This window comes from Trachemys scripta, chromosome 2 (genome assembly GCF_013100865.1).
Source record: "Trachemys scripta elegans isolate TJP31775 chromosome 2, CAS_Tse_1.0, whole genome shotgun sequence".
NCBI lineage: Eukaryota > Metazoa > Chordata > Testudines > Emydidae > Trachemys > Trachemys scripta.
The window spans coordinates 214,801,562-214,824,665 of record NC_048299.1 but is presented as its reverse complement, the minus strand read 5'-3'; the positions used below and the strand labels follow the sequence as shown (position 1 = coordinate 214,824,665).

Here is a 23,104-nt window from a genome sequence, read left to right as displayed (position 1 = left end):
GACTTCTGTAAAACGTTTGACTTGGTAGGGCAGAGCATGTTGATTAAAAAACTAGAACAATATGAAATTAACATGACACACGTTAAATTGATTAAAAACTGGATAGGTCTCAAAATGTAACTGTAAATGGGGAATTGTCATACAATTAGTGTGTTTCCGGTGTGGTCCTGCAGGGATCAGTTCTTGGCCCTATGCTATGTAATAGTTTTATCAGTGAAGAAAACATAAAATCATCATTGTTTGCAGATGACACAAATTGGGGAGTGGTAAATGATGAAAACGACAGTACGCTGATTCAGAGCGATTTGGATCGGTTGGTAAAAATGGGTGCAAACAAACAATATGCATTTTAATATGGCTACATGTAAATATTATATCAAAGAGTAAACAATGTGGGCCATACTTAGGGGATGAGGGACTCTATCCTGAGAACCAATGACTCTGAGAAAGATTTGGTGGTCATGGTAAATAATCTGCTGAACATGAGCCTCACAGTGTGGTGCTGTGGCAAAAAAGGCTAATGTGATCCTGGGATGCATAAACAGGAGAATTTTGAGTAGGAGTAGAGAGGTTATGTTACCTCTGTATTTGGCACTGGTGGGACCGCTGCTGGAATACTGTGTCCATTTCTGGTCCCTCACAATTCAAGAAGGAGGTTGATAAATTGGAGAGGGTTCAGAGAGGAGCAACAATAATGATTAAATGATTGAAAATATGCTTTATAGTGAGATACTCAAAGAGCTCAGTCTGTTTAGTTTAACAAAGAGAAAGTTAAGGGTGACTTGATTAATCGGTAAGTATCTGCATAGGGAACAAATATTTGATAATGGGCTCTTCAGTCTGGGAGAGAAAGGTATAACATGATCCAGTGGCAAGTTGAAACTAGATAAATTCAGACTGGAAATAACTAAGATGTAAATTTTCAATGGTGAGAGTAACTATTGGAATAATTTACCAAGGGTGTGGTGGATTCTCCTATCCAGATTGGATTCTTTTCTAAAAGATACGCTGTGGGAATTATTTTGGGGAAGTTCTGTGGCCTGTGTTATACAGGAGATCAGATGAGAGGATGAAAATGGTCCCTTCTGGCCTTGGAATCTATGAATCTATAAACAATATTTGGGGTCCCAGTCCTTGCTTCTGAAAGACATTAGCTTTCTGATTTCATTTATGGAATAGTACACATCTTATTCTTCCTTTTCAGAATGTGTGCAAAAATGAAACTGCTTACTATTTGAGATAACTAAGGAGAAATGGTTAGAATTTGGAGGAATATAATGATGTTTGAAATTTGCCACTGTAGCAACATATTTCCATTCTTAAACCTGCAATTAATGTTCTGCAGAAACTGGTTTGATATAAATGTTTTGATATTTTTTGATCTTTGGTGTGAGTGACCATTTGTCTCTAAGTCCAGCTTGCCTGGATGGCAAGATAGACTGGAATCTCTGTGATTCTGAAGTAAGATTGTTACAGTGCTTTAGGAGTACACATTTGTTACTGGGTTAGTGAAGTCTAATTATAGAGCATACCACCAGTTTGGGGTGTCTACCTGGCTTTTTGACATTCTGCTCTGAAGTTGGCATTTACAGTCATTAGCCACTCCAGACAGCGTGACAATGTTCCACCTTGTATTTAGCTGTGACACTGAATAAATTTCCCAGAAGAAGAGCTCTGTGTAAGTTTGAAAGCTTGTCTGTTTTACCAACAGAAGTTGGTCTAATAAAAGATATTCTTCTTCGAGTGCTTGCTCATGTCGATTCCAATTAGGTGTGTGCGCGCTGCATGTACAGTCGTCGGAAGGTTTTTCCCGTAGCAGCATCCATTGGGTCGGCTATGGAACACCCTGGAGTGGCGCCTTCATGGTGCCTGGAGGGGCACCTTCATGGCGGTGAATATAGGTCCCTGTTGACCTGCTGCCTCTTCAGTTCTTACCGCCAGTGATAGTCATTGGAACTGCAGTCACTTGCTCTTGCAAGTGTTTCCCCTCGTTTTGTAGTCTCATAGCTTAGTTTTGTAAATAGTTGAAGTTTAGTGTTCAGTTGTTAGTTTTAGTAGGAGTGGGGGCTTTTCCCCCCCCAGATTCCCTTTCCTCCTTTTCCTCCTGTGGAACCTGCCATAAGCTCATGCCAACAGGCAACCCCCACAACTCTTGTCTCAAGTGTCTGGGGGAGGTGCACCAAACAGAATGGTGCAAGATTTGCAAAGGGTTCTGCTCGAGGACGAAGAAAGAGCAGGACTTCAGGCTGAAACAGATCCTGATGGAATCTAGCACCGAGCAAGATCCGGCACCAAGCACCAGCCTCTGGGCGAGGAAGGACTCTGGTCGTCGCTTCCCAGCATCGAAGCCAGTGGAGGCAGCGCAGCACTGCTCACACTCCCCAGTGCTGCATAAGAGGCACAGGAAAACAGAATGGAATACTCTCCCATACCAAAAGCTGCCGGATCAGCCAGTGGTGCCTGAGTACGTCCAGCACCCAGCGCCGACAACACAGGAGTCAGCCCCGTTGACCTCAGCCCCGAGGAGGACCGTTGAGTGGATTCTGCTCAGCACAGGTGCCCGGTGCAGGAGCTGGAACTCCCTTCCACCCTGGACACTTTCGAGGCTGCAGTCCACTGCCAGCTGGGATAGACTTCTGGCGTTGCAATGCAGGGCGATGTCTAGAGGCAAGCCTGCACTGATGTGGAGGTCACTGCTCCCCATGGCACTGGCCATGTGGCACTGATCCCCGGCACTGCCCCGCTTGGAACTGCTTCACGCTCCAGATCCACATCATCTGACTCAGAGGCAGAGTCCTGTTATTCAACTCATAGTTGGTGCCAGTGGGACCGCAACAGAAGGCAGGACATGGGAGTAGTGTCAGGGCAAGTGCAGTGGCAGGTGCCTGCATGGTGGCACTTTTAGACACCGAGGGCTTACCACCAGACCGAAGGCACTCGCTCCAAAGGTTCCCACTCCGTGGTGTCAGAACCACGAGTGCCCCTGCCAGCCACAAGTTGTCCCACCTCTTGGGGCTCCGCAATGACATCAATACAGGCTATGCAGCCATGTCCAGATCCCAAGCCTGCCACCGGTGCTGAACTTGAGATTGGCACCGAGGAGCATGGTACAGAGCAGGATATACCCAGAGAGGGCCAGGAATGCCCGGTGCCTCCTCTGGCCTCATCATCGTCCTCCCCGGATAAAACAGTGGTGGGGACTTCCTCCTCTGGGCCACTCCCTATTGACAGTGGAGTGCACCAGGACCTGCTGCACAGAGCCTGCATATTGGCTCACAATATGGGGCTGTAGGCCGAGGAGGTAGTCGAATCGGAAGACCCGATGGTTGACATTATGGCCCCAGAGGGGCCATCAAGGGTGGCATTGCCCCACGTCAAAACTAAAACTCTGTGGCAAACCCCTGCCTGCATTCCCCCAACAGCGAAGGGGGGAGAGAGAAAATACTTTGTCCCCTCTAAGGGGCACGAGTACTTGTTTACTCACCTGGAGCCCTGCTCGTTGGTGGTGGCCGCGGAGAATGAGAGAGAAACAGGGGCACTAGGAACTGACCCCAAAAGACTCCAAAAAGCTGGACTTCTTCAGCTGGAAGGTCTGCTCAACCTGGGGGCTCCAGCTCAGGATTGCCAACCAACAGGAAATCCTGCGAAGGTACAATTTCAACTCATGGAACACAGTGTTGAAATTCAAAGAACTGGTACCTACTGAATCCAGGCAACCACAAAATTTCTTTCATTATAACCAAAGACCCTTTTGATGGAGATGCAGAAGTAAAACAATTTCTTAAACTGAAATTGAAAGGTGAGACCATAAACTTGTATGTTACCTTGCTTCAACACTCATCTGTTAAATTTTAAAAAGGGTGAGATTTACCATAGAATGACAGAGCCACCAAAGTACCCTCTACACCACTTAAAACCTACACTGGTTCTGTGCATGCACATAGGGAGTGCACGCATTGTCTGCATAGGGAGATGGGACATTTCTTGTATAGCCTTTAACCAGTTTTGCCATTGCTTGACTAACCAAGAAGACATGCAGAGTGTTGTATTGATGAGACGGTGTCTAGCCCCACAAAGGTTAATGTGTTTTTTTTAAACGTATTTATTGTTAAAACATTAAACAAGTGTGGTCTCGAGTTTTGTGTCAAGTTATAACTGGCCTCCTCCCATTTGAACGACCACCTTTACAAATATTCTTAATGATTTATTACATGCCCAGAAAGAAGAAAAACAGTGAGAGCATTTGAAATGGAAAAAAGTTAATAAGGCTACATGTTAACAGTTTTGCTTATTCGCTTTCTCTTCAGGTATATATGGTCTTCTTACTGTTATTACTAAATTACTAAAGATTGTATTTGTTGTCTTTTGGAGGAAAACAGAAAATTTGTTTGACAGAAGATTGTCTTGAGCTGCTATTGTTCAGTTCTTTTTCCTTTGGGATACCAAAACAGACAAACAAAAAACAACTTACACAATGTGGGGAAAAGTGCAGCTTCTGTGTCTGATACTTTCTCATTTGCAACCTAGTTGCTGTGAAATTGTAGGAAAAGCACATGGTCTTTGAGACTTGGCATCCTTTCATCAGCAGTGGGCTGTCAAAGGCATTGCTTTCAGCTTGATGTTTTCGTTATAGTCTTCAGTATTGCCAGGAAAGGATTTGTCTTTGCCAGTTAAGTTAATAAAATTCTTATTACACAGAAGGCAAAAAGAGGAAAGTGAGAATGGAGAAATATCAGAGGGGTAGCCGTGTTACTTTGTATCCACAAAAATAACAAGGTGGCACCTTGAAGACTAACTGATTTATTTGGGCATAAGCTTTCATGGTAAAAAACCCACTTCTTCAGATGCATGGAGTGAAAATTAAACTGCTGAGCTACAATTCATTTGCAAACTTAATGCCATCAATTTGGGCTTGAATAAAGACTGGAAGTGGCTGGCTCACTACAAAAGCAATTTTCCCTCTAGGTATTGACACCTCTTCATCAATTAATGGGAGTGGACCACATCCACCCTGTCTGAATTGGCCTTCAACATTGGTTCTCCATTTGTAAGGTAACTCCCTTCTCTTCATGTGCCAATATATATTTATGCCTGTATCTGTAATTTTCACTCCATGCATCTGCAGAATTGGGGTTTTTACCCATGAAAGCTTATGCCCAAATAAATCTGTTAATAGAGAAATAGGGAAAGGAAGGAAAAATCTCTCGTATGAGAGAGGCAGAGATGGCAAGTGCCTCATGTTCACATGACTGGTGGTATTAAAGATTCAGCTGAAGCTGGCAGGGCCTTTGATATCAACTGGTTACCTCTGGCTTGATTTGCGCAGGGCATCTTGCAGGATCAGAATAACAGACGCAGTGGTACTGTGGTAGATAACAGTTCCCTCAAGCCATTGCGGGTACCAGCGATTGTGATGATTAAGCTTGCTTTTTCCGGTCCACTTACTTTTTAGTGACCAGCAAATAAATAATATCCAAAAAGGGGAGGCAACCGAATCCAATTAAAAAGCTAACAATCAAAACATTGTTCTGCTGCTCTTTGACTTTAAACATTTCTTTCATTTCTGCCAACGTGTAACTGTACTAAGAGTCTTGAAATCCTCTTATCATAGGATTTTTTTTTTTAACTTAGAAATGCTGGTGCAAACTGGATTGTATACCTCTAAATTTGGCTTACTTTTATAAACAATTATAATGTAACTGGTTCAGTTGCATAAAATAAGATACAGACGACTTCTGCACAGTGATCTGGAGCCAGAGAAACTTCTTGAGGAATGAGCAGTTCATATGAATACGCCTCTACTGGTGACTGTAAATGAGCCTCTGCTCACAAAACATTAGTCTAAAATACCAGGCGGATCAGACCAACAAGTAGGCTGAGGTCAGGGTATTGGGGAAAATGGAGTAACAGGAATAAGAGGACATGGGCAATTATTAGCAAGTCAGAACCAGTAATCACAGCTCTCTACTTATCTAGCCATTAACAGCACTTTTCTGTGTGCATTACAGAATAGGTGAGTTTTGAAAAAAAGTCTTGAAGGAGGATTTTGATTGGGAGCTTTTCCCACAGGTAAGGACTGGCATGGGAGAAGGTGTGAACTTGTTTGGCAGTTTCATGCTCTTTTGAGTTATACTCACAGGAATGGGTTATGTTAGTGCCTGGACAGTGTGCACTTGCCAGTCAACAAAATGACCAGTGCATTTTTCCTCCATTGTGGGAGGCAGGGCATACAGTTGCCAAGGCCTCTGTTGTAAAGCGGTAATAGTTGCCTTTGCGTAGGACCGAACACAGTGAAAGATGTGCCACCCAATTGTAGCCTTTACTGATTATGGTATTGAATAACACTGATGACCTCTTTAAACTCTAGTATTAGACAAAAGTCCAGTGGTGCTGGAACAGTTTTTAGAGTGGGGTGCTGAGCTGCACCCTCCCCTTAACCCTGTGTACACCCCTCACCACCTCCTAGAGCTGGGGCCGGTGACCAGGACCCCGACGCTGGCAGCGGAGCCCCTGGGGCCCGCAGCCAAGCGGGTCCTTGGGACGGCAGCAGAGACCCTGGGTGCGGGGCCGGCGGCTGAGCGGGGTGGCAGGGGCATGGGGCCAGCGGCCGGGATGTTGGGTGCAAAACCCGGGGTACTGCATCACCCTCTGCACCCCTATTTCCTGCACCTATGCAAAAGTCTGGTCTCCGTGGCTGGCTACTGTTGAGGGACAGGAAGAGATGACCTACAGCCATCAGCCTGACACCATTTACAATAAGTTACTCATACACCTACCAAAGCTTATTAATATACATGAGAGTTGAACTCCTGTCTGTCTTTGCAGTGTTACCCTGATATTATCCGGCGGCTTTTCATCTGATAGGCCAGTTGGCTAGTTCTCCTTTTAACTCATTAGCATTTACATCACCTTATCACCATAGTAACATGCAGTTAACTTAAGGAGGTCTTTAACATTTCTCCCCACCGGTCATCTTTTGGTGTCTACTGATCTGATGGGAAAATGTAGAATGTATATATTAGAGCTAATTAATATCAAGAAGTGAAAGAACACAGTTCATTTGTTAAGGATAATATGTTAAGCTTCAAAATATGAAACAATGCCTTTATTAATATATGATGACACCTAATTGCTCTATGAAGTACTGTTTTTAGAAATGACTCTGGTTAGCTTTTATACCTAAAGAAAAAAAACCCACCCTTTGCTTAAAACTTCTTCCATTGCTAAAATTAACTTTTCCCCGTTTATGCCAGTTGTTTAGTTTTTCTCTTCACTATGTTCAGATTTTGAACCTAGACTAGTGAGTTTCGTGTACTTGCTAATATATTAGTGTTTGGGTTGAAAATGCCATAAGGGAAATGATAAAATCTAAAAGATCTTTTATTGAAATTTCTGAAATCTATTAATATTAGGTCTTGGGAAATCATTTTTTCTCAGCCAATAATGGAAGAGGAAGAGAGCGTAGTGATGTTGCAGTTGCTGTTTACTACTGCACTCTTCCAAGAGCAGCGAATAGCCATGGTAAAATAGCAGGGCAATTGAACGAGTCTTTAACATTTTGTAAACTATCTATTTTTAGCACATTGTGTTTTGTAGAAGTTACAAAATTGATGAAAGAGTACTAACTTGGAACAATTGTTAAGACTTATAGGAAACTTCAGTAATAAGTTCACTGTCACCTTTCGAGACAGTAACTTTTTAACCGTTTTGGTGGAGATTTTCAAAGAGGCAAATGTCAGGTAACTCCTACTGAATGTCAGTATATCTCTGTCATTTGTACCTTTGATCTGTTCCTCCTGTAGTCCTTCCCGCTCCAACACACCGTTTTGGAAATGGTAGGGACAATGACACAAAAGGTGTTTTTGTGTATTATGCCTTTTGAATTGTTGAATGTTTGAGTTTAAATGATTGACTGATTTGCAGTTGCCCGCCTGTTTCATGGTATGAAACTCAGGAAGCATATTACACCAATTCTGCAGAGGATTAATTTACTCTCTTTTTGGTTTGGGTGCAGTTCAGTGTGTTAACTTGGATTACTACAACTGTGCCTGGCTTGTGTCCTGACTACCTGAGAAAATACCTCACTCCCTATGTGGCACCATGGCGATTAATCTTATCTGGCTTATTCAAACTAGTAGTACATAGATATAAATATAATAAGAAGTTGGTGGGAAAGTTGTAATACTGTTCAGTTCCCAAGACAGTGATGGGCACTCCTGTGTATTAAAAAAAATATATAGATATAGATATAGATAGTAGTGAAACGATATAAATAATATAAATAGTTTTAATGTTTCATGAAAAAAGTAAGTAATTTCTAGCTTTATTTCTGTGTGTGTGTGTGTGTGTGTATATATATATATATATATATATATATATAATTTGTGAAGTAAATGACATGCCAGATGCCTTATCAACAAATACAAGTAATACATGAAATGAAGCCAAAATGTTAGTTGGAGGTCAAAATAATATTAGACAGGAACTTGTCTTGGCTGCAATTTGATTCCCCGGTGGAAAATATTTTAATTATTTTTCATGTAGGAATCAGGTAATACAAGTATTCAAGCACAAGACAAAAGTAAACATTACTCTCTGGGTTAATATAATTTTAAAGAACATTTTTGAGCTATGAAAGCTTGGAATTATTATCTTTGCATGTATAGTTATGGTCAATAGGGGGCATTACATAATAAGAATATAAGAGTACTTTTACAGAAACATCAAAGCCAACTCTGTTGTGCAGAATCATTTAAATAAATCCATCTATGCTTAGCTGTTTTTATTTTTCATTTACTGTTTTTGTCAAACTGAGCATTATTTTTTTTACTATTTGAATTTTTAAAATGTGAATTATTGGCAGTATATTTTAAAAATATTGCCACTACATCAAATAGGTATGGAGGTAGTCCATTTTATTGAGAGTTGGAGAAGTGGTCCACAAGATGCTCTGTTATGATGCAGGCGATAAGAAGATAAAGTTGCCTGATTAAGGCAACTAGATAACTGGAATGATTTTAGCCTATAAAAATAGTTTTGTTGCAAGACTTGACAAAACAGTTTAAGATTTAAAAAGGACTAAAGGAACAGTTTTCCTCTTGATGTGTGAGAATATTCCATCTGCACTTCATTATATATATAGATTACTATAGTTCTAAGGACAAAATAATCTGCCCCGTATGCTGCTTTGCTTGCTGTGGGATGTAAAATTAGCCCATTTACAAAATAGCACCGGTCTTTGTTAATAATATTTAAATATACAGTGGTTCTTTTTTCTTTATTTGTTGATAGTAATTAATAGAATTTTATTTAAGGAATAAAACCCTGGAACAATACCACCTTGTTCAGTGATCATATCGTATCTCAGAGTGAGGCCAGGTAAGTTTGTTAAAGCTGTTTCACATCCTTACAGATGGAATGTGCTATGTAAATAAGTAAACAGTGACACTGATATAGAACCAACTAACGGGCGAACGTTCTTCATTTTGTCACACAGATCCGCTTAACAAGCATTTCTCTTCTTATAGGGATTTTTGGCTAATCAGAAGAGAGCTGAGAACTTGAAAGATCCTTCTGTGCTACCTGATTTGTGTTTGAGTCATGCAAATCAACTGATGATTATGTTAACTAATCACAGGAAACTGTTAGATATTAAGCAGAAATGTACCACTGCCAAACAAGAGCTTGCAAATAATCTACAAGTCAGATTAAAGTAAGTGATGTCAGTTTTCTTTAAAGCTTTTTTTGGTATATGTCACTGGAGTTTATCATATAAAGTGTCATATGAATAAATCTTAAATACAGTATTTACCAGATTAATTTTTTTCTGGATTAATACAGATAGATTGGGGGGGGGAGGAGGGAAGAAATGTGGTGAAGATTGAAATTGCATATATTATATGATGTCTGTGATGTAAGTCAGGCACAGTAATATGGCATAGTATGTGTTTTTTGTACAATAGCTAAAACTATTTTTCTTGTACTTAATACAATCCAAATTGGTGAAAACGTTTCAAGGAATTGGCAGTAAATGGACAAAATGTCTCATGTGACCTGTGATAAGCAATTACGTAGGTTTTGGTGCTTTAAAAGTGGAGTAATGCTTTCAGAATACATGTTTTAAACAGAATAATTTTCCGCAGTTTGTGATGAGATAGAATAAGTTAAACTAGTTAGTAATTTGTCATTTATTTACAGCATGTTAATATAAAGATTTCATGCAATGACAACCTAATTAAATGAAGGCATTGTTTAACATTTGCGGTATGAGACAGATGCTGTCCGGAACTAAATGGTGATTAGCGTAATCATATTCAGCCTTGCTCAATGGAAACTAAAGTGTCTTGCTCAGTCTGCAGCTGTCCTGTACGCTTCAGGGCATTGTCAGCATGAAAAATATGAATAAAAACAGTGTTTGGGAAGGATTGTTAGTGTCTTTCTCAGGAAATAGACATATTGTCCGCAACGTAAACAAAATAAATAGGTGACTGATCAACTGCTATCTTTTTAAAAGCAAAATGAGACTCTAAGGAAAAAATAATCCATGGTGTGAACTTAATTGTGATAAATGTGCATCAGTATAACATCCTTGAAACCTTGCTTTCCTTTTAAAAGTCTGATGATCTTGAAGCTACTGGTATATTTTACTCTGTAGATGGTGTTGCTTTGTGATGCTTCATGCGGACCAAGATGGAGAGAAACTGCAAGCCTTGTTTCGCCTTGTAACAGAGCTGCTAGAAAGAGTCAAGATTGTAGAGGCTCTCAGTACTGTTCCTCAAATGTACTGTTTAGCTGTTGTTGAGGTTGTAAGGAGAAAAATGTTTATAAAACACTACAGGGAGGTAAGCAAGTTAAATAATTTCAAGGTTTTACCTTTGTGTGATCATAGGAACTGACTTACCATGCTAACTGTATGTGTTTTCCCTTTTGTAGTGGGCTGTTGCTTTAATAAAAGATGGGAAACATCTATATGAAGCTGAAAAGGCAAAAAGGGAATCTTTTGGGAAATTGTTTAGTAAGTGTTTTCCTCTTCTGTAACTTAAATCACAACTACCATTTTAGTGCATTTCTGTAGTTTTCAAACAATGAACACTGTATACTTGAGCTGTCTTAACAGCAGAGTTTGGAGTACCCAGAGTGATGATATGTAGTATAAGTGATGTTCATGTGAATAGAAATAACTTTAAATTTGATATGTACAAAATATATACAAATACAAAATATATTATAAATTGAGTTATGTTTCTAAAGTGTGCCAACAAAGAAGTGTGCCAACAAATTAGTAAACCTTGCCATATATTTAATTCAAAATATTGTTAAAAATTTGTAGCTAATTTAAAATCTTTGTTTAAAAAACTTTAGTTATTTAACTTTTTTATTCTTTAATGCAATAGCTATTTTAAACTGATTTATACAAACTTCTATATTAATCTTGTTAAAGTAACTTTTTTGATGTTGCTGCTTAATATTTGTTCAGTGGCAGAACTTGTGCTGTGCTTTACAGAAACAGCAAAAAGTCCTTTCTTGAAGACTATTTGGGCAAACACTTGAAATAACAGGCAAAAGAAGTAGAGAAAGGCAGGGCAAAGTTAAAAACAAAGAATTTGATTAATCTTATTTTTTTCTGTGAAGCTGGGCTGGCCTTACAGGTGGGCAATGTGGGCGACCACCCAGAGTGACATGGTTAGGGGCGGCTCTGTGGTCAAGACACAAGGAGTGGGGCAGGCCTGGGGTGCAAGGCCGCGGAAGGGAGCTCGAGAAACTGTGGCACTGAGACAGTGGGTCCTGGGAGTGATGGGGGACGGGAGCCTAGGGAGGCAGCAGGGGCCTGGGAGCGATGCAGGAGGGCAATTCAGGGAGGCAGCAGGGGCCTGAGGGATAATGGGGATGGGGGAGCCCAGGGAGGCAGCAGGGCCTGGGGGTGATGGTGGGGGGAGGGAGCCCAGGGAGGCAGCAGGGGACAATGGGGGGAGGGAGCCCAGGGAGGCATCAGGGGCCGGGGGACAATGCGGGGGAGGGAGCCCAGGGAGGCAGCAGGGGAGATTGGGAGGATGAGTGGGGAGCCAGGGAGACAGCAAGGGCAATGCAGGAGATGGGTGGGGAGCCGGGGGAGACAGCGGGGGCTAGGGGTGCCAGAATACAAGTTCGCCCAGGGCACCTTTTAACGCCAGCCCGTTGTGAAGCTTATTATTGATTTCTTTTGCCCTACTTTATTAAATTCAAAGCAAACAAAGAGTAGTAAATAGTGTTGGATTAAAAAAGATTAACAGTAAAAAGGGATTTTGGAGGGAAACTTTGAAGAGGAGAGAAGATATTCGGAGATCTATAAAGAGGATGATTGGTTGGGTATGAGGGCCACCATGAAAAAAGAAAAAGGCTTGAATGGGGGACAGAATTCTGACATGCTTTTTGGTCTGAAATCCTGCAGAAATTTGACATTATCTGTCAAAGAATGCAAATGTGTAGTGAGCTACCAGAGTTAGTGCAATACTTACATGTACAATAGATTGTTGTGTTCCATCTTTGTGGTGTGTTTGAATGTTGTGTGCATTACTGCTAAATAACCAAAGTTTATTTCTTTGTACAGGGAAGTCTTTTTTAAGGAATCGTTTGTTTAGGGGCCTTGACTCTTGGCCTCCATCCTTTTGTGTATGTATTCCATGCTATATATTCTACTACAGTCAGAAACTTGAGGCTTTTAAATGCATTTGTATAATCATAGTTTCTGTAGGAAAATCAATATATGAATATTCACACATTAGTGTAGGCAAAGTTACTTTGCAAGTCTAGCAGTTAATTGGCTGCCTGGATTGGAACACTCATTTGCAAAGTTAAGCAAAAAAAAAAAAAAAATCAATTTTCAGATGTTTTAAACCAGGGGTGGGCAAAGTTTTTGGCCCGAGGGCCACATCTGTGTGGGGAAATGCTATCAGGGCCATGAATGTAGGGCTGGGGGTTGTGGTACAGGAGGGAGTGTGGAGTGTGGGAGGGGGTGCGGTGTGCAGGAAGGGGCTAATGGCAAGGGGTTGGGGAAAAGGAGGGGTGGGGGGTGTATGAGGAGTCTCAGGGAAGAGGGTTGGGGTGCACGGGGGGGTGCACAGTGAGGGTGGGGGCTCAGGGCAGGAGGTTGGTACAGGAGGGGTGCAGAGAGTGAGAAGGGGCTGGGGTTCAGGCAGGGGGCTCAGGGCAGGGAGTTGGGGTGCAGGAGGGGTGCGGCAAGGGGTTGGAGTGCAGGCAGGGGGCTCATGGCAGGGGGTTGGGATGCAGACGGGTGCAAGGTGCAGCAGGGTGCTCAGGGAGGGACTTGGGGGGCAGGAGGGGTGCAGGAGGGGGCTCAGGGCAGGGAGTTGGGGTGCAGGGTGCAGGAGGGGTTCGGGCCCCGGCCCGGTGCCGCTTACCTGGAGCGGCTCCGGGGTGGCAGTGGCGCCTGCCCTGGCCCCTGCACTGCTCTGGGAAGTGGCCTCCACCACGTCTCTGCAGCCCCTGGGGAAGAGGGGGCAGAGAGCTCTGTGCGCTGCACTTGCCTGTCAGTACCTCCCCCGAAGTTCCCATTGGCTGCGGTTCCCCATTCCCGTCCAATGGGAGCTTCGGGGGAGATACCGACAGACAAGTGCAGGATGCAGAGCTCTCTGCCCACCCTCTCTCAGAGGCTGCAGGGACGTGGTGCCAGCTGCTTCTGGGAGCGGCGCGGGGCCTGCGGTACCACGGGGGTGGCAATTCCACGGGCTGGATCCAAAGCCCTGAAGGGATAGATCTATCCTGCGGGCCATAGTTTGCCTACCCCGTTTTAAATTAAGTAATACCAATCTCTCAAATTAGGGAGGTTGGTTGATAGTACTTCTGAATTTTTGTTGTTGAATAGCACATTTTACACCGGTTTTGCACTGAGCCATGAGTTCAGAATACCTGTACTGTCTCTTGGCTATGAAGAGATATAAAAAATTAAGAATATAAGCTATGTAATGGCACTTTGATTCAGAACTGTTCATGGATGGCAATATGATACTAGGGGAAGTGTCAACTTGGTACTCTTCTTTTTAAAGTCAAGTTAAAATTTTGTGGGATTATAAATACAGATATTTTCAGTGAGGGGGGGGGAAAATGATTTAAGATTTTGAAGCCAGGAGAGATCAGTATGATCTACTCTGACCGGCATAATACTGCCATAGAATTTATTAGGTGATTAAAAGCAAGCAGAAGGTTCCCATATTTTTCACACATTCACTGGATGGTGGAATGGAATATATTCACCATCCTAAATTGTCTGAAGTTGCTAGCAAATATAACATAGACTCATAGACTCTAAGGTCAGAAGGGACCATTATGATCATCTAGTCTGACCTCCCTCATGATGCGGGCCACAAAACCTGACCCACCCACTCCTGGAAGAATTCTCTCCCTTGACTTAGCTGTTGAACTCCCCAAATCATTATTTAAAGACTTCAAGTCGCTCAGAATCCTCCAGCAAGCGACCCCTGCCCCATGCTGCGGAGGAAGGCGAAAAACCTCCAGGGCCTCTGCCAATCTACCCTGGAGGAAAATACGTTCCCGACCCCAAATATGGCGATCAGCTGAACCCCAAGCATGCGGGCAAGATTCTCTAGCCAGACCTTCTGGAAAAGTTCTCTGTAGTAACTTTTAATATCCCATCATTGACCATTGACTAAAATCACTGTATCCCATCAAACCATCCCCTCCATAAACTTATCAAGCTTGATCTTAAAGCCAAAGAGGTCTTTCGCCCCCACTGTTTCCGTCGGAAAGGCTGTTCCAAAACTTCACCCCTCTGATGGTTAGAAACCTTCGTCTAATTTCAAGCCTAAACTTCCCGACGGCCAGTTTATATCCATTCGTTCTAGTGTCCACATTAGTACTGAGCTGAAATAATTCCTCTCCCTCCCTGATATTTATCCCTCTGATCTATTTAAAGAGAGCAATCACATCCCCCCTCAGCCTTCTTTTGGTTAAGGTAAACAAACCGAGCTCCTCGAGTCTCCTTTCATACGACAGGTTTTCCATTCCTTGGATCATCCTAGTGGCCCTACTCTGTACCCGTTCCAGTTTGATTTCATCCTTTTTAAACATAGGAGACCAGAACTGTACACAGTACTCCAAATGAGGTCTCACCAGTGCCTTGTATAACGGAACCAGCACCTCTCTATCCCTACTAGAAATACCTCGCCTAATGCATCCCAAGACCGCATTAGCTTTTTTCATGGCCACGTCACATTGCCAACTCATAGTCATCCTGCGATCAACCAGGACTCCGAGGTCCTTCTCCTCTTCTGTTACTTCCAACCGATGCGTCCCCAGCTTATAACTAAAATTCTTGTTAGTTATCCCTAAATGCATAACCTTACACTTCTCACTATTAAATTTCATCTTATTACTATTACTCCAGTTTACAAGGTCATCCAAATCTCCCTGCAGGATATCCCGATCCTTCTCTGAATTAGCAATACCTCCCATCTTTGTGTCATCCGCAAACTTTATCAGCCCATTTGGGCTTTATCCTACATTTGGTTCCGAGGTCAGTAATGAATAGATTAAATAAAATCAGACCCAAAACCGAACCTTGAGGAACTCCACTGGTAACCTCCCTCCAGCCTGACAGTTCACCTTTTAGTACGACCCGCTGCAGTCTCTCCTTTAACCAGTTCCTTATCCACCTCTGGATTTTCATATCGATTCCCATCTTTTCCAATTTAACCAATAATTCCTCATGCGGTACCGTATCAAATGCTTTACTGAAATCGAGGTATATTAGATCCACCGCATTTCCTTTATCTAAGAAATCTGTTACTTTCTCAAAGAAGGAGATCAGGTTGGTTTGGCATGATGTACCTTTCGGAAAACCGTGTTGTAATTTGTCCCAATTGGCATTGACCTCAAGGTCCTTAACTACTTTCTCCTTCAAATTTTTTTCCAAGACCTTGCATATTACAGATGTTAGACTAACAGGCCTGTAGTTACCCGGGTCACTTTTTTTCCCCTTCTTGAAAATAGGAACCACATTAGATATTCTCCAGTCAAACGGTACCACCCCCGAGTTTATGGATTCATTAAAAATTATCGCTAACGGGCTTGCATGATTGTGAGTTGGACAGGTTTCTGCTTTGATTTGGTTCAACTTATTTGACTCTAACAATGGCATGTCTCCATGTTTCTGATCATTATGAAATGTTGCTCCTGTCATTATATTTCTGACTTTCTGTCCCATAAAGTGCTTTTTCAGTATTTTACTCCTTGGCATTTTATAATAGTACCATACATGGTCAAAAAGGATGCCCCCTGTTTTATTATTGTAACTCTTCAGTTAAATTAATATTTAGCTGTTTGTTTAGCAGCAAACTAATTTTCAAGCCTCTGTTCTCCCTTCTCTTTCCCCCACATCATGTTTATGACTAAAAAAATTGGTAAGAAGAAGGAAGAACTGCTACTCACCACATCATAGAGAAGGCTAATGAATATATGTGCAAGTAGACTTAAAAAAAATTGAGACTAGAGCATTCTATAAGAAGAATCAAAACTTTTGAGATCCTACAGATTTTTTAAAAAATCAGTTCTCTATTAATATGTTGTTCACTGTTTTCCTTCTTAATCTTATCTTTGTCATCTTGACTATACACATCATTTCATCATTGTGTAAATTTTCTCTTTTATACAGACACGAAAGCCTCGCAGGTTTGACAGTGAACTTCCAGATATCTTATTAACTGACTTGCAGTTTCTGCAGTCTTTTTGTCCTTCAGAAGTGCAACCATTACTCAGGTAAGTGGCTTAGTGAATGGAAATTACAGAACACAAAACAAACACACACACGAAAACCTCCATTATGAAAAAGCAAAACAAAGATACAAGTTTTTTAGTAGCGTTGTCTGGCTATGCCAGAAGATGGACGGGAGATGATGGATGTCATTTAAGTAGGGTGCAGCTTTATTCCTAAATGTGAAAGAGTACCTGACAGATAAAAGGGTACAGTGCAGTTCATCATTGTTTTCTGTATAATGGAAGTGAAACTGTCCTGTTTAAAGAGGTTTGTATTTATATTTTTCTCCCCTTCATTCACATACTATTAACAGGAGTTCTATGCCTGTTGTATCAAAGAAAAACTAGCCCCTTTAATACGTAGACTGTGTACAAAATGTATAAAAACACTGGGCCAGTAGCTTGAAATTGGGGTGGTAGTGAGCTGCTTGACAGGCTTATCTTGATCAAAGGAAAAGCTCTTTTTTTTCTCTGCAGTTAACATTTGGCTTTTGTGGTTGAAAAGGACAAATCAGGCCTGTGGGGCCTCTCTTCTCTCACAACTCTAGCTCCCTTATGGAACAATCACAAGGATTGTTCAGCATTGGATTACATGACTTCTTCACAAATCTTTTCTGCCTGACTGATTTTGGTCAGACAGGAATAAACCGCTCACTCCCATGCAGGACAATAGGAAATGCATTAAACATGGTCATCGGATCCCCCAGCCACATTCTTCAGGGCCTGATTGTCATTTACGGCAGTCAGTCTAAGGCCCCCTCCTTACCAGTAATGGAAACTATCCATGCCCCCACGCCCCACCCCATTATTACACAGTTGGCTCTGTAGTGAAACTTGGGCTGAAGGTAGAGCTGGAGGTGGAACTGTGGCTGGGGACAGAACAGAGCTGCAGCTTGCGGAAGAGCGGGGCTGGGTGGCACTCCCTCCCTGCCCCCCCATGGGGGCTGGCCCAGGCCCTGCTGCATACCCCCCTGAACATTCCTCTGTGCCCCCACCAGCGGGGCTCACCCCACAGTTTGGGGACCACTGGTCCAGGGGTTAAATTTAGGTGGCCGGCTGAGGCTGAAATTGGCTCTACATGTTTGTATCCCAGGGCTCGTCTACACGTAAAATGCTACAATGAGCAGAGCTGCCATGCTGCAGCTGTGCTTCTCTAGTGCTTGAATGTAGACACTACCTATGTCAACAGGAGGGGTTCTGTTGTTGGCATATGTAATCCACCTCCCTGAGAGGCAGTAACTAGGATAAGAGAAAAATTCTTTTGTCAATCTACCTCTGTCTGCCTGCAGACTGAGGTTGGCTTATATATGTTGCTCAGGGGTGTGGATTTTTTTACACCCCTGAGCGACATGGCTGTGTCAATCTCATTTTCTAGTATAGAACAGCCCTCAGTGGGAAGAGAATACATCCATAAAATTGGAAGCAGTGTTTTGATCAAGGTTGGGTGAATAAATTAATTAAAGTAGTTAGGACAGTTTAAGTGCATTCACTATTGTTGGTAGGTTAGAAATTCTTAAAAGCTTCCATGCTTTATAACAAGGCACCTACTCATAGAATTCTCTTTAAAATATCTTCAAGGGCCCATCAAAATTTTTGTCAATATTTTTCCTTTGAGATCACCATTCGTTACTGCAATAAATTACTTGTATAAGAATACCAGACAATGAGGTGTTGAATTATTAAATTAATATTACATTTATTGTGAATCTAAAATCTGTGACAATGTTTAACATACGATATTTTGCACACACAAACCTTTCTTAATGCTTATCTATTGTTTAATATAAACCGCATCCTTTTTTGTTATATTCATAGTTCAACTTTAATCATATTATTATTAATGTTGCTTTTCCTGTTCATATGTAATTTAAAGGGATTTAAGTTTTGAAGGGGGGGAGTATTGAGACTTGGCATGAGACACTTGCATCATGATCACAACAAACTCATCATCCTGTTTTTTTTTATATACACAGCATTGAGAGTTCTGCCGTTAAGAATTAATATCTTTTCCCAAAGACTTATTGTAATATTTTTGGGGAAAATGTTTATGGGTTAGCAAGTTGTGTTAAATTCTTTCAATTTTAATAGTGTATCTTAATATATAGTAAATCTTTCCACTCTGTTTCTTTTTAAAAACATCTGAGAAATCAGTTGTAATTTGATCTCCTTTAAGTATAGTGTTCATCACTTCTTAGAGTTATTGTAACGCTACGTATTACTCATAAACATGTCTGGGGGTGAGGGAGTGGTAGAACATAACCTGGAGTTAACCTAAAACTTCTTAGAAATGTTACTTTAAATCTAAATTGTTTCTTTTGTCATTTGAAAGAACACGGTCACTGAAACTACTTAGAGTTGCTAATGTAAAGAACATGTAACAAAGTTGTTGCCGTAGTTTATTCCCTGCAAAGTTGGTGAAATAAAGAAAATGAATAAATCAGGATTAGATTGTTTACTGTATCTATAAATTTTAAATTGAATTTGTAATACTGTATTATTGAAGAAATTAAAATTTAAAAATACTTTGTTTTTGAAGGGTTCCCATACTTTGTGACTTTGAACCTCTTCACCAGCATGTACTTGCTCTACATAACCTGGTAAAAACAGTACAAAGTTTGGATGAAATGTCACAGACCATTACAGACCTGCTGAATGAGCAAAAGGTATTTTGTTTTTGTTTGGTAAGGTTTTAAGAAAAAAGTAGAATATTTTCATAATTTTTTTTAGTAGGTTGCTCACTAAATAAAATTCTTTTCTCCAAAATCCAAAGATTAATGTGTTGGGCATATATGTTTTTTTTCATAGGCCTAAAGAGAAAATCTCATCAAGTGCTACCAAAGATTTTGGGAGTCTAAATTCTTCAGTGAGAGCAAAATGGTGACATTTTGAAAAAATACAGGGAGCATAACATACCAAAGTTTATATTAGGATCATTTTGGTAACATTTCCTAATTTTTGGCCAAATTTGTTATGTGCTAATGTGCACATTTTTGCTTTTTGCCTTTTTATTTCCATATTTAGATAACTAAATTGTAAATTTAATTTAAAATTATTTTATTTTTTGTTTTAAATATCTTTATTTTCCTCTCTGTTATTTTTTTATTGTTGCCTCTTTGGGGGTTTGATGGGTTGTTTCCTTTAGGATAAATTGATTGCACAAGTCCGGTATTGCTTTGGTGCAATCCTGTTTATTCACAAAGAGTGTACACAAAGTCTTGTTTCCCTTAATCACTAGAAACAAACAGCAGGTAATTTCCCTGCTCAGTTTCCAAGACTGCCTTTCCAGTGAGTTCGAGGAGATCTGTCCTTTTGCTCCCTCTCAAAGACTATCATGACTACTCTCACTTTCTGCCTCTAATGCACTCTGTTTGCCGAAGAATCCTTAGCTCCTGTGTTTGCAACTAATTTCAGAGAAACCCCTCAGACAACTTGGTTTAGCTCTGCTGAGGCTTTGCCCATCATCCCAGTGCAATTTAAAACATTGATGCCCCGAATGACTTATCCCAAATAGAAAGAAAAGAAATACTTTAAACAAATTTAAAAATACATATAAGTTTAACTATTTGCTTATTTATATAGTATTTTTCTGTGAGGATATTTTCACATCACCAATCCAAATCAATTTTACTTCCATTCAAATCTTCTTGGAGTTGCCTTTTCCTACCTGGTTTCCTTTCAGCCAGCCAAGAAGGAGCTACTTTCAGTGGGTTCCTGAAGAGAGTCCATTGTTTCTGTGGATTCTGCTGGCTGAGACACTTTGCTTCTGTTCTAATGGGAATCTGTGATTGTTACAACTCTTCCAGCCTCAGCTTCCACAGCTACAGTCTCAGTTTCTCAGGGTGGTCAAGCTGAGATTCTGTCCCTCTGATAATGTCTCATATAGTCCTTTATGCATGACTTTGGATTTTGTTCTGGGACCCTATCGTATCCTGTTATACACAACTTCATTTATGTGTCTCAGTACTGCATAGTGTCCCTCCTGAGGTTCATCCATCTTAGGGCTCTTACCCTTCCTTCTCCTAGGATTTTGGAAACAAACCAGGTCCCCTTTTTAAAAGTTTCACCATTTAACTATGATGTAAAGCCTTTTCATTGTATCAGAGGCTTTCCTGAGATTTTCCCTAAGAAGGGTGTGAGCTTTTTCAATATTAGATTTTAGAGTTTCTACATAGTTCAAATCTCTTTGTTCCTCTTCAGGAACACCATACAAGAAGATTGCTGGGTTCCTTAACTTATACCAAAACATGAGGAATGCTAGCATACTTTGAGATTGTATAAGCTATCAAAAGGAAAGGGCTATGCTGGTCCTAGTCCCTTTTGGTGCTGTTTTACAGAGGTCTAATGGAACCTTTTCCACCATCCCATCAAATTTGTTGTGATGGTGCAAGTTTTGTAGGTTCTGAGAGTCTTTCAGCAGGTGAGATTCAAGAGTTAGTTTCTCCCATGATCTGTGTGCATCAGCTAGACACCAATTCTGGCGAAGAATTATTTTACCAGAACCTCTGCAACCATCATGATCTCTTGGTTTCTTATTGGTAAACCTCACGCCACTCTGTAAAGTAGTCCAGAGTTACCATCAAATATTGATTACCGGCCTCTGTCACAGGCAAAGGCCCAACCTCATCAACAGCAAGGCACTCCATCGGTACCCCCATGAGATACTGCTGCACTTGGGCTCTCCCTGTATTAAGGAGAATCTTTCGCAGTGCAAACACCATGGTTCCTGCATCAAATTTATACGTTATCCTTGAATTCCAATAGAAATTCTCTTAGCTTGGCCAAGGTTTTTGTAAATCCAAAATATTCAGCCATCTTAAAATCACACCATAATCTCAGAACCTCCTTTTTCAAGATATCTGATATAATCAGTTGATACCTGCATCCATAATGCATAGTTTTTTCCCATCTCCAGTACAACATTTAATCTTTAAATTCCAAGTTTTCTCATGGTGACCAGAGAGCTTTTACTTTGGTATTCTGAGGAGATAATAGATTCCAGGGTGTCTACATTTGCCATTTGATTTTTCCGGTTTCTCACTATTTTCATATTATGATCCTTTCTTTGGGAGGCCTTTAACTGCTCAACAGTTCATTCTCACAGCCCACTTCCATTGTTCCAGTGAATGTACCAGCAATTTCATCTGTCTTCATGAGCACAGTCATTCCCTTGAGCAACCAATTCCTTGCTCTCTTGTTTATGGTATTCTCCTCCCAACAAGGCCATCTGGACAGAGTATCACGATTACCATGCTTGTGCCCCCTCTTGTATATGACTGTGAAATAATAACACTGCCGTCTTTCCAATCACTGAACAAGCTGTTCCTCCTTATTCCTGAATATAAAAAAAAAATTGCAGGGATTTCTGATCTGTCCTGGCCCCAAACTTTTTTTCCGCACAGATAGTGCTGAAAATATTCTATAGATTTAATCGTTGCAAGGAGTTCCTTTCAACTTGTGTCTTAATTTCTCTTCAGAGAAATTTTTGAAGAGAAATTAAGGCTTTTGCTGTAGTAAGCCAACACCTAGTCAAGCAATTTGTATTCTTATATCAATACTGCCTTCAACCCATTAGCACTAATATCTGTTGAATATTAAAGGGGTTTGAAATGGCTAATGCATGAAGTATTTTTAGCTCTAAAAATGCTAAATTACACTCTGTTGACCACTTGATGGTTTTGCAATATTGGCAAATCCACACATAAGTCTTCTATAATAGGAGCAGAGCCCTACAAAACTATATGTATGGGAGTGTCTGAGGAGCTTGCAAGTTCTGCACATCCTCAATTTTTTTGTTGGGAAATTCCAAGAGAAGTTACTTCTTTTTGGAACAACTGACATTTCTTACAGTTCAATTTCAGATTGGCAATCTTAAGGTTATCACAAACCACTTGTAAATGTATCTGTTTTAAAGGTTTTATTGCTCAGTAGGATATAATATAGGTATATCCTTCGATATAATAGAGGCATGCCATACATCTGCTCTCTAAGCCTAGGGTTACCATATTTCAACAAGCAAAAAAGAGGACGGGAGGAGCCCCGCCCTAGCCCCGCCCCTGCCCCTCCCACTTCCCGCCCCCCCAGAACCCCCAACCCTCCCCCCGTTCCTTGTCCCCTGACTGCCCCCTCCTGGGACCCCTGCCCCTAACTGCCCCCCGGGACTCCACTCCCTATCTAAGCCTCCTTGCCTCTTGTCCCCTGACTGCCCCAACCCTTATCCACACCCCCACCCCCAGACAGACCCCTGGGACTCCCACGCCCCATCCAACCACTCCCCACCCCCTGACAGCCCCCCCCAGAACTCCCAACCCATCTAAACCCCTCTGCTCCCTGTCCCCTG

The 23,104-nt window shown here is 41.3% G+C and overlaps 1 protein-coding gene across 5 annotated transcripts in view; it reads left to right on the top strand.

Annotated features, from left to right (window-relative positions):
- RB1CC1 (RB1 inducible coiled-coil 1) overlaps window positions 1-23,104 on the top strand; it is a 185,401-nt gene that overhangs the window by 71,716 nt on the left and 90,581 nt on the right. For all 5 annotated transcript variants that reach the window (XM_034762919.1, XM_034762917.1, XM_034762918.1 and 2 more), the window contains 6 exons: window positions 9,528-9,712; window positions 10,655-10,841; window positions 10,933-11,014; window positions 12,587-12,648; window positions 16,667-16,770; window positions 19,304-19,430. In XM_034762919.1, coding sequence (XP_034618810.1) covers window positions 9,528-9,712; window positions 10,655-10,841; window positions 10,933-11,014; window positions 12,587-12,648; window positions 16,667-16,770; window positions 19,304-19,430 — 747 coding nt within the window. The remainder of the gene's footprint in view (window positions 1-9,527; window positions 9,713-10,654; window positions 10,842-10,932; window positions 11,015-12,586; window positions 12,649-16,666; window positions 16,771-19,303; window positions 19,431-23,104) is intronic.